This window comes from Lissotriton vulgaris, chromosome 9 (assembly GCF_964263255.1).
Source record: "Lissotriton vulgaris chromosome 9, aLisVul1.2, whole genome shotgun sequence".
NCBI lineage: Eukaryota > Metazoa > Chordata > Amphibia > Caudata > Salamandridae > Lissotriton > Lissotriton vulgaris.
Genome location: NC_141697.1, coordinates 843,880,440 through 843,893,129, shown reverse-complemented (window position 1 = coordinate 843,893,129; position 12,690 = coordinate 843,880,440). Strand labels below are relative to the sequence as shown.

Here is a 12,690-nt window from a genome sequence, read left to right as displayed (position 1 = left end):
GTAGGCTGGTGAGTGTTGTGACCAGGTTACAGCAGTGTAAGTAAATGTTGGAAGGGAAAATGCACTCTGTGTTCATGTTCCTGTTGGTACCCCAAGGTGACTATGCTACGTATGGCCTAGTGGAGGCGAGGGCAGTACAGTGCAGATATTGGTGATGATAAAGGCGTTTTTAATCCAAGTCTGCAACTGTAGAAGCATACATGCTCTCTTATCCTTTTTACTTACAGAGCAAAGCATTCAGTCTTCTGGTGAGACATGAAACTATTGCAGATTGTAAGCTATATTACCCAACAAATTGGGCTTTTCATTTCTCCCCTTGCACAGGTGGGTACCAGAATCTGTGCGTTGGCTTGCGATGAACAACAAGCCCGAGGTTGCCTTGAGGAACCTTAAACGACTGGCAAAGCTAAATCGGAAGGCAGTAGTGAATGACATCACATTAGAGGTGAGTCTACTTCTGGAGAGGAAAATAGAGTGACAGTGGAAGACCTGCTGTACAGACCCAAACACTGTAAAGGCAAGGCTCTTCGAATCACAGGAGAGTATGCCACTACTCTTGTTTCGTTCCATTTATGCCTTCGAACACCCTCCTACATAAGCCTTTTCCCATCCCACCATTTCAGAGCCTTATTGCTTCCCACAGTCACCTGGGCCCTTAACCTCAGTAATCCCACTACCACCTTTAGCCTCTGCTGAACTCCACTTCCCAACCCCTATAATCATTCCTATTCCTTTATCCACTTAGTCTAGCCTGTGACACACTCCACTATCTTCCATCACACTCACAGTAACACCAGTCTCACATCCCCAACTCTTGCCCCCTACGAAATATTTGGCCGTCCTCCACCCACCCCCACCATCCTTGACATATACCGTCTCCCTCATCAAAGATACAAACCTGGCCTTGCTTGTACTCACCCACACTACCCTCTGAAACCCCTTCCCTACCCATCTAGAAATATAAAAAATAAATATCCTGCCTCCTGCCATCTGCACACTCCCACCTACTCCAAGCCCGAAGTTGCACTTTCCTCTCAGACATTGAGAGCGGCAAGCCTGCACGTGCTGACAGAGGCTCTGTGAAAGTCGCTTTTCACATGGCTTCATTCCGCTATCAGCACTGGTCCACAGGGTAAGAACTGTCTCTCTAGGGTGTTTTGAGACCCAGGAGAGGCAGAAGAGATTGAATGAGACTGCAAACCACCAATTACATGTCATCCGTATCCATTAACTAAATGCAGCGTTTCACCGTCTTCCTCGCCTCTCTGCCAATCAAAACAGGGATGGCATATTTTGTTCATTCCAGACTTGAACAGGGCCGGGCTGGGAACCACAACCGGCCCTGGCAAAGTGTTCGGCCGGCCCACCCCTCCTCAGGGGGGTTGGAGGTGCCACCGAGCTCTCTGCCGGGGCCGGTTTTCGGCCGATTTTGCCGCTATGCTGCAAAAACGACCCTGGACCAAAAATGGCCCCCAGGGACCTAAAACCGGTCCCACTTGTGCGGCGCACCCGGGGGATTACCCGGTGCCCGCTATGGCCAGTCCGGGCCTGGACTTGAACACACTATACACTAAAACAGGGCATGTCTAGTATTTATTCGGATCCTATATTGCATACAAAGTCTCTGCTGAGCTAAGGTACATAGATTACAGTACTACTAGGTCTTCCGGTTTTCTCCTCTGTGATGTTAACAGCAGCAGCTACAGGAAAGTTAAAAGGAACTTCAAAATGTGAACACGGAGAACAGACCTAATGCTGGCCTTATGACTTCAACGATTAAGTGAATTTAGAAAGATCAAGGAGCTTCCAAAGTCTGCACTGTCAGTCACAGAGTGCAACTTCCTGATAATATGGGGTCTTTTATTGTAAAGAACGGAGCTGTTTGTGAGCTATGCCTGCTGCCCGTTTTTCGATAAGGACTTCAAACCCACAGAGCATGAAATGCTGAGACCAACTCTTGAATGGTCCATCCTAAAATGCCAATGCCTATTACATTATTCAGTCATACCCGTTTTGCTTTTAGAGCAGTGTATCTTTTTAGATTGCCCTATTTCTACCCTGGCATAGTAGCTTTGGAAAATCTTAGAAAAGCTAGTATTACTGTAGATTTTTCTTCTGCACATTTGGACTGCGATTCGGGGATGTAGATCCACTGAGTCAATGATGATGTGCAAGAATTAGGGATACATATGGCACATTTTTAGGTCTCGCATAGCAGGGAGGCATGAAGCATACACTATAGCAGGGGGAAGCTCCGCCCATTTTCCGGCCATAATTTTGATTGGCTTCAATGATAAATTCTGCATTTTGATTGGTTTTTGGCTTGTTAGTCCAGCATCCTGATGGCCATGTCGTGATTTTTTTGTTCTTCTGAGGCTATCAGCCCCTTTACTTGAAAAACTGTTTAGTTTCCCTGCCTCCCCCTGTTCCCTCCCGCAGTCTGTAACTTCTTGGACCACAGCTACCCCCTCCCGTTCATGCCTTCTATCATGCCTGCCATTTCAGACTGCTATGTGTGACATTTTCATAATTTTTGTGTAATTATGAGTAACATTTCAACGAATATGAGTGACATTTCCTCACAAAAAAAATCAAGCTATGAAGATGAAGGAAACATACAACAATTAGAAATTACTATCCACTGAGCAACAAAACGCTCTAATTATATCTTCAAATTGCTTAGGAGCACCAGAAATAGAAGGACACTAACGGGACATAGACTGCATGACAGCAGTGCTCAGCAACAGGGGATAAGCAGGCACTGTAGCTGCTCAGAAGATAATCTCAGCCGCACCATGCAGATTATGCGATATTGATATTGAGTACACAAGGCTGATTTATGATGGCAGTTCGTTGGAGCAATTGCTGCTGGAGGAAATAACAGGATGTTGTTTAACTGCATCAGAGAGAGCTCTGTGATTACTCTGCTGTGTCTCTCCCAGCGCGGAGAAACTGGATCTCACTACCCAGTTAACTCCTTTTCTGTATTTTTAGTAAATTGTTTTAGTTAGGGGGTGGGTGCTTTGGTGTCTGGATGGTATATATGCATAGAAGCCAGGTTTTATGTTTCCCATGTGTGACATTTATAGACTTTCAGGGTATTTATGAGTAACCTTTCACTGGCTTATGATTGACACTTTGTGATGAATTAAAGACAGCTATCAATAGCTTTTTTGTGGCTATTTTCATTTTTTCATAACTTCTTATAAGAACCAGCCCTTCTTATAACCTTTTGACTGCACTGCAAATTAAGAACGCTTTTGACAATAGCTTTTACCAATATTTCTTTGCATTTACAGACCCAAAATGTATTTACATTCTTGATGGCTGCCGAAGTAGTTAACAATTTAACGCAGTGACACTCATTAAGACCAAGTTAGAATGTAACTCAATTCGGATAATTAAGTCATTAGAGGTAAATATTTAGTCAAAGAACAAAAAATATACCGATAACAAATGCACAGCGCTGCTCTTTGGGACATGATTATTTTTTTAATGCCCCCCTAATTATTACGGTCCCAGGATGGCAGCTGTTCCTGGAGCTGCAGTGGGGTTCTGTTTTGCTTATAATGACGTGGTACCGAGGGGCATCTCTTGGCTCCTTGGGTGTGAAATTGAAGGGCGACCAGCGACATCAGAGATACAGTCATTATGTTGTCTGGGGGGCGTAATTTCTTCTGGTAATTTCTCAATGCAAAACCCTCATGCTACCTCTAATTTACCGCTGAAAAAGGTGTTGGGCCCTTCACACCATGTATTACCTTCAGGAGACTTTAAATAAAGATGAACAGTCAAAAATGCAATTATTATTTTAAGCCAATAAAGAGAGTTGTTGAGTATTTAAAGGGTTTTATTTTCTAGTCAAAAGTTAATTTTTCTCTGACCCTTTATTCATTAGTAAAATATCACTCAGGTTACAGAATTTGGAAAACAGGAAAAATAGCATTAATAAAGAACACATTACAGTCTGCATATAAGCATTACTTGTAGGAAAGAAAATGTGGCGCAAAATATCAGTCAAAATTATTCAAGAGTTTCTAAGAAAAAATAGTTTTGCAAAGCTAATCAATAATTAAATAGCTGGCAAAAAATCTCTCAATAAGAGAAATAAATGCACAAGTCAAATAAATATTTTCAGACCTAATTAATTAGTCAAAGCATAAACTTAAAGTTTGCATCTAAATCTAAAAAGCCTTTCTATCTGTTGCTGTTCTTCTGCATCTGTCTGTATCTAAAGAGCAAGCAGGGAGTGAGACAGCCCCTCCTTCACCAGACCTCAAAGGAATGTGGCCTGCAGAGCCAAAATATGACTTGAAAGCAAGAAACCTCCCCCTGACTCTCCTCGGACGCAACTCTGCCCTTCAGCAATCTCCCAGGACGTTTCTCGTACCTAACCCATAGAATGTCTGGTCTAATCTGTTCCTTCTCTCAAGAGCTCATACCCCCCCCTAATGAGCCTAGAAGCCAAAGCCCCTCCGCAGAGGTCATTATTTATACTCTAATATTTGGCAGACCACACAAAAATGTTGCATCTTCAGGAAAACCTGTACGTGATTGGTCAGCCACAATAGCATGAGTTCTCACCACCCTGACTCATTCTAAAAACCTGACTATACCGGCCTTAACAAAAGAAGCATACATAATAAATACATTTTATAAGTTTGCAACAATTGCTAGGGAAAATGTTTCTATAGTTTTCCTTCCTTCCTGTCACAGCGCAGCAGGACGGATACGTTATCAAACTGGTACATTGGCACAATCACAGGAATGTACAGTTCAAGATGTCCTTGACTCCTTCCGCAGTTTGAGTCATGCTGGTGTCTGCGCATGCTCTCTTCTCTTTCAAAGCAAGCCATAGCCTTGCTGGTTTCACAGGCAGCCATTTATTGGTAGGCCCAAAAATAAAACAAACACAAATAGAATATTAATTTCATGTAAATCAGCCCATTATGTTTCCCAACTCCATACTAATACCCCCTATAAATGTTTACCTAGCCAAGTTATTAGTTTCAAGCAACTTTTCTATTATTGATGACAACATGCAAAATAAATGTGCAATGTGCAACATAGCATTTTTATGCTTTAGTGTAAAATTTAAAAGCACACACAGTTTATATAGCGCACACAGTTAATACAACACACACAGCAAAATGCTTTTCTGTTTTAGATAGCTTTACATTGAGGAAATATAAATTTTATGGTCAAGTTGTGTTCCCTAGCGTGTACCCCACCGTCTCCATGTACCAGCTTAAAGTGCATGTAACTTCCCTCCTGTGCCAGCTATGAAGACGCAAATACATTTGCGTCCAACGTTAACATGTCCTCTTTCAAACCCACCCTGAATGGGTTGAATAGTCCGTTCCTAAGTATGCTATGCCAACGTCTTTTTGTAGTGTACTTTACACGTTTTTCAGCTCTGGCAAAGTAGGCCCTGAATTTCTGCCATCGAGCCTTTTCCTGACTTCTGACTCTGAAAGCTTCAGCCCAGGCTGTCTCTGTACCCGTGAACTCTGACTTACTTCCAGCGCGGCCCACCGCGCTTAGCTCAGCCTGCTGCCTGCCAAGACTGACTACAACCTTCGAATTATCTGTTCCGCTCCTCGAAAATGCATTCCTGCCTACTAGTTTAAGTAAACATCACCCCAGCTGCAGAGCCGAAGGGCCGGCCTGTCTCCATGCAAGTAATTCATAGCCTCTGTTACCATGCTCCCATGGAAGGCCCATGCCCCCACGCTTCTCATGCAGACACTTAGGCGCTTATACACGCACTCACAGTCAGTATAGAATAGCTTCTGCCCCAGAGACCTTTTCCTTTCAGATAATATGGTTCCCAAACATCAGATATCAGATATGATAGAAGTACAAGTTGATCTGACATGCCAGACTTCTGTCTCTTTCTGTCAGTGTAAATGTCAAGTCCCCTGCACCCTCCAGTTTCACGTCAATCACACGTCATGCAGCTGCGCGCGCATCCAAGCCTCCGATTTCTGCTGACATTGCAACATTTCTGTTTAGTGCCACCCACATATGACACCTACCTGTGACGTTTCTAGCGCACACCTCTAGTTCACGCCTAGTCCACGCCTTCTGATTACGTACTAGTAACACGTGGATGCTGTTATCTTGTCTTCTCTCAGCTGTTACGCCTCCTATATTGGTTTCTATGATGATGTAAATTAAGTATATAAGCTATGTATTGTCAATAAAATATTGCTCTATCCCTTCCTGAACCCTTTGTGGTTGCAGGAACCTGATATCCAGTTCCGGAACGATTCCTTTTTAAGGAATAAAACCCCTAAGAACTCTAACACCACGGACTCTGTTTCTTTCTTTCCGATTGAGTTATTATTGATTAAGTACTTACCTGCATAGAAATTAAGACGGTAAATTAAATATTTACGACAACATGCAAAAAAGCATTTAGCCCCCTGTGTAGTGTTTGGTGCATTATTAATTCACACACATTATAAAAAGAGGTGTTATTAACTGAAAATATTTATCAAAATATGCAACAAGTCAAAGTCTCTTAAGACAGAAATAGTGTATTTAGATTTATTAGGGATGAGCTGGGAATAGAGAAACACATTCTATTAATCTTCAAAGCTAAAAAGGTCACTTTTCTCTACACTGAAAAAAAATGTTAGTTCAGCAAAAGCATTTCAGACTGAATAGGCCTCACTTTCATGTTTTTCATGTGCCATGTTTTCAACTTGCACCAAAATGTGTGTGGCAATTTAAATGCAGTCCGTCTGAAGCACAAAAAATAAAACAATGCCTGACTGCAGATGAAATCTGCTCCATCAGGGGGAGGTCAAGAGCATGAGAGCCATGATAAAGATATGCCCTCGTCTGACTTCTCTGTGGTGCCCCCATAGCGAAAACAAAACCCTGCCCGATTTGCCTCAGAGGAGCTGGGTATACAGACAAAATATTTGAGTACAAAATATCGAATTACACAAATATCGACTTCAAAATATAGAATGGACAAAATATTGAATGGACAGAATATAGTCATCAAAAACATTGTTTTTAAGGTAAGTAATGTAATATCAATTTTTATAAACATAGAAAGTCAAAATATCGAAGTATATAATATAGCTTATTAAAATTATCAAATTTTTAATAATATCGATTTTTTTAAGTGTTTTGTATGTTAGTATATGTGTGCAAAGTGTATATATTTTTTAAATTTATTTTAAGTAATATTTTATGTTATTTAATTTTTGTGTAATTTAATTCTGTAGCGGGTTGTGGGTTTATAGGGGAATAGGGTGGGAAATAATTTAATTATAATTAATTAAATATGTACATTTATTTATTGGTATTTATTTCGAATAAATTGTTAAATAATTTTTAATTGGTAATTAATTAATTCTTAATTGGTAATTCGTTTTTATCCATTGATTAATTGATAATTATGTGAATTTTATTAATTTATTTTCTGTAGCGGGTTGTGTGTTTATAGGGGAATAGGGTGGAAAGTAATTTAATTTTAATTAATTAAACATTTTAATTTATATATTGGTATTTATCTTGAATAAATTGGTAATTAATTTTTAATTGGTAATCAATTAATTATTAATTGGTAAATGATTTTTATTAATGGATTAATTGATAATTAAGTGAATTTAATTAATTTATTTTCTTTAGCAGGTTTTGGGTTTATAGGGGAATAGGGTGGGAAGTAATGTAATTTTAATTAATTAAATATTTTAAATTATATCTTGGTATTTATTGAAAAAATTGTTAATTAATTTTTAATTGTTAATTAATTATTTATTACTTGGTAAATAATTTTTATTAAAGGATGAATTGATAATTAAGTGAATTTAATTAATTTATTTTCTGTTGCGGGTTGTGGGTTTATAGGGGAATAGGGTGGGAAGTTATTTAATTGTAATTAATTAAATGTTTTTATTTATTTATTGGTATCTATTTCGAAATAATTGGTAATTACATTTTATTTTTTAGTTATTTTTTTTTAATTGGTAATTAATTTGTATTAATAGTTAATGAATTGTAATATTTAATATTTTTTGTTAATTGATTCATTATTATATTGTATTAAATTGGTATTTACTGTTAATAATTTTTTATTGGTATTGATATTTAATTTATATTTTTTAATATATTAAATATTTACTTTCTTTACTGTTAAGCTCACTAGAGTGGGAATAGTAATTTTTACCCCTACGCTATCCAACGCTTTCCCTACTGTTGCACTCTCTGGAGTGGGAATAGTAATTTTTACCCCTACGCTATCCAACGCTTTCCCTACTGTTGCACTCTCTGGAGTTGGAATATTAATTTTTACCCCTACGATATCCAACGCTTTCCCTACTGCTGAACTTTTTGGAGTTGGAATAGTAATTTTTACCCCTACGCTGTCCAACGCTTTCTCTAGTGTTGCACCCTCTGGAGTGGGAATAGTCATTGTTACCTCTACGCTATCCAACGCTTTCCCTACCGTTGCACCCTCTGGAGTGGGAATAGTAATTTTTACCCCTACGCTATCCAACGCTTTCCCTACTGTTGCACTCTCTGGAGTGGGAATAGTAATTTTTACACCTACGCTATCCAAGGCTTTCACTACTGTTGCACTCTCTGGAGTGGGAATAGTAATTCCGGCGGCAGAATCAAGGACTGTCTGAGCGCAGTCTTTGCGTGGTTTCAGCGGCACAGCCTGAAATGCAACTCAGACAAATCTGAGCTGCTCTTTTTCGGCTGTGCCCCTGATCCGGGCTGGAAGACATGGTGGCCCCAGGACATGTTCCCCCCAGAGAAACCATCTTCTCAGGTAAAAAATCTCGGTGTGGTGTTTGACGATGATCTATCCTTCCGTCCACACATTCTGGGATTAGCAGGGAAATGTTTCAGCATCCTCAAAATGCTTAGGAAATTCCTTCCTCTGCTCTCACTGCAGTATCGTAGAAATGTAGTCCAGGCGCTTGTGGGATCCCGCCTGGACTATGCTAATGCACTCTTTGCAGGCCTACCTAAGTATCTGTTATCCAGACTGCAGATTGTCCAGAATTCGGCAATTTTGGGGAGAATCAGATTTAAACTCCTCACTCTGGCATTTAAAGCCCTCCATGCGATTGGCCCTAACTATCTGAGGAAGCGTATTGCTTTCTATGTGCCGCGGAGGTCGCTGCGGTCGGCGGACCTGGCTAAAATGGAGGTGCCTGTGGTCAAACGTGTTCGGATGGGAGGTCGTTCCTTCCAACACGTGACTGCCTGCTTGTGGAACGAGCTCCCACTTTCCCTTCGGAAAGCGAACAACCTTCTGGCTTTCAGGAAGGAGTTGAAGACTTTGCTCTTTACCAAGTAATCCGCTGTGACTGTAGTAGGTTTGCCTTTGGTTTCCTGTCTCTCTGGGCCTCTTTGCTAAAGCGCCGGGACACCCTTTTGGGGTAGCCGTGCGCTCAAAAAGTTCGGCTAAATAATAAATAATAAATTTTTACCCCTAAGTTATTCAATGTTTACCCTACTGTTGCAGTTGCTGGAGTGGTAATAGTAAATTTTAACCTCTTGCTATGCAACAGTAAAAATATTGTATATTTTTAATTAATATTATGTTAATATATATATGTGTTAAAAAATCAAGTTGTATTTTTATTTTTTTAACTTAAATTAATTATTTAATAAATGTTTAATTTATTTAAGTATTTTTAAGTATGTTTTAATTAAACATAGTTATCATTTCATTAATTTTAAATTATTTGTAAGTTATTTTAATAAATTCAATATTTTTATTAAGTATATATATTTATTCGATATTTGTGATTCGATATTTTTGTACTTACCTGTTTTTAGATAGGATTTCAATATTTTGTCTTTCTATATTTTTACTTCGATATTTTTTTCGTCTACATTTTTGTAATCGATATTTTTTCAGTGATCCGAGGAGCTGCAAAGAAGTACTATAGCTGCAACTGCCTGGCCATGCCAGCAGCGCCTGCCCAGCAGTGACGGAAACTTGAGTAATTAAAACTAACAGTAAAAACGTACTGGAAAAACGCGGGTCTTCTCAGTCAAGCCTTACTACACTGTCGTCCGGCGGCTGCGGTGGTGAGCTGCACGGGGTCACCGTGGTGACGGGTTCACGGCCCCACTGCACACGATGAGCTGCACCAGTGCTGGCAGACTCCCTGCGCCGATCAAGCCAGCCATCATGCAGCGCTGCGGCCCGGGTGGCCATCGTGCTGTCACTAACTGCCAGTAGTGTGCGACAAATGCCTCGGGCTGCCCGGAACGCTGCTGTTGCGGCCGACTGAGGGGTGTATAATTACTCATTTATGCGCTGCCAGCCAGCAGCATCTGAGGCAGCACACTGCTGCAGAGCCGCAGCGAGTGCACAGTACAAGTCCCCCGCCGTCGATTCTTCAACCTCTGGTGACCACACTTCCTGCAGTGCAGGAAGTTGTTTATTCGGCAGAGGGTGGGCAGGCTGTAAGAAAGCCTGGCACGCGGTGCCACGGCGGGCGGTTCCACGGTGGGCGGACCAGGAATTAATTAATTAACGCAGAAGGCTGGCAGGCGCCTGAGGCCGCAATTGTAACATTGTAGCACTGCACGGCACTCAGTGACTCACTCAGCCAGAGCTGAGAGCACAAGAACTTAACTGTTTATAAGCCACACTGCCTACCAGAGCTGCTGGCCGCAAACCTGGAGCAGCAGAGCTGTCACGCTAGCACCAGCACAGTAGCCAGTTTCAGTGGCATTAATGCGTGACAAAGCATTTCAGTGCGGTGATGCGGAACACCACACTGAAATGCGTTAGTGTCATACATGATGCGTGATACTTGGCTGGACTGGCCTGCACTTCCGTTTAAAATGCAATAGGTCTCGCGTAAATATGAGTCCTACTCTATTTGTAATTGCTTGTTTATTGTGGTGATTGGCTGAGTGAAATCACACTATTTTGCCTGACCTGTCCAGCCTCTCGTTTGTGTCGTGACTCACACGGCTCCATTACCCGGAAGCGGAACTCAGGCCCGGTTCTAGCAGGTGGGCCGGGTGGGCCAGGCCCACCCAAACATGAGCCTGGCCCGCCCAAATTGGAGCCCTGGCCCTCGCAGTGAGGGCTGCAAGGCAGGCGCGCAACGGCATTAGGCTCAAAGGGTCGTCTCTGTCTGTATGCGCCCGGGCTGAGGCAGCTTCTCGGGCGAATACACACACGGACAGACAGTTTTAGAGATTATCGCAGCCACACCTGTGTACTTCACAGGTCTTTAAAAAAAATTTACATGTTAACGAGGCTTTGTTTATTTTTTCACCCCTTCATCTCCACTGGCGAAAGGCGACAACGGTCACCTTTGCCTCCTGTTCTGCTGTAATAATTCATTTCAGTACCTTCTTCCACCCACAGGCTAAATGTGGCCTAAATGGTGGTGATGGTGGCATTGAGGATCTAGGCATAGAGGAAGTGTAATCGAGGGGTGTGGATAAAGAAAAATAGACTTATGAGCTTGAAGCAGGAGTTTTCGAGGCATTCAGGGTTAACAACGCACTGGAATATCTGGTATTGGTATTGGATTCAGTAGCACAGATGGGAGATGTCTTTTTAGTTAGATTACTGTTACTTGTTTTCCAATGAAGCCTAAATCCACCTCTGCTTCTCAGAGGCTCAGCTTGCATCACAGGTTGAGTAGGAGGAAGTATGTGGGGCCCTCTTCATCAGATTAGATTAACCTTGTACGTATCAGTTCTTTTTATTGAAGATGACCTTATTTACCTCTTCCTTTTTTTGAGCGCATTTAGGATGGAGCAGACAGATAGAAATTAAGAATTGTGCATGAAATTGAATTTTTAATTTTAATTCATGTTTCAATCCTATCCATAAAGAAGCACCTTAACGTCGAATGAGGTTTGCCACTTTTGTGTGACCACCATAACATGACATGTAGGATTGCCCGTTTCTGTGACTGAGGAGATCTGCAGAAAGCAGCCTTTGATTCACTAATATATTTGTGTTTTAAGTTTTTTCACATAACCACAAAGTGAGAATTAGGTTACTTTTCCTGAGTGGTTGTTAGCTCTGAAACCCAATCTTGGCGGTATAATTATTATTTCACTCAGTCTCAGGGCACAGAACAGTTGACTGGCTGTGTTGTGGTTTGTAGCAGACTGACTGCTGGTAAGAGGCATGCACTCTTTGTATTTTTGTTGTAAAATTTCACCTTGCTAACCCTTAACCTCACTGTCCTCATCGGAGGGTTTAAGCCTGCACTTAGGATGGTTGGAAATGTATCAGACGTTTTGCTTTGATTTGCTTATATTTACTCCCTTTTATCTTCTACAATTTCATACTTCTCATTTGAATTCCTGTGTGCTAGTCCTTATCGCCAATTGTGTTCAATTTTGTTTTTCATGGATATTACTTGTTATTTACTTATGAGGTAACAAAAAATAGCTCAGTGTGCCTGATGCAAACTGTAGTCTGCCAGATGGTGGCAACACTACGGACCTACAAGTTTGTGGCAGGGGCCACTTTATAAAAAATACACAGCTTGATGCAGGTCCCGACTCATTCTGTGACTAGGTGCATTCCTACTTTCCACACGCTATCACACCCGTAGAACGGTTAGTGCATGCATCTGTCGCGACAAGGGCTAGTCTGGCGTACCTTCTTGACCAGACTCCAGTGGCCAAAGGAGGAGGGTGTGGGCACTGTATTCCAGTAGGCCG

The 12,690-nt window shown here is 41.3% G+C and overlaps 1 protein-coding gene across 1 annotated transcript in view; it reads left to right on the top strand.

Annotated features, from left to right (window-relative positions):
- LOC147692349 (solute carrier family 22 member 6-A-like) overlaps positions 1–12,690 on the top strand; it is a 1,393,226-nt gene that overhangs the window by 663,651 nt on the left and 716,885 nt on the right. The window contains exon 5 of the mRNA XM_086938578.1: positions 325–445. Coding sequence (XP_086794704.1) covers positions 325–445 — 121 coding nt within the window. The remainder of the gene's footprint in view (positions 1–324; positions 446–12,690) is intronic.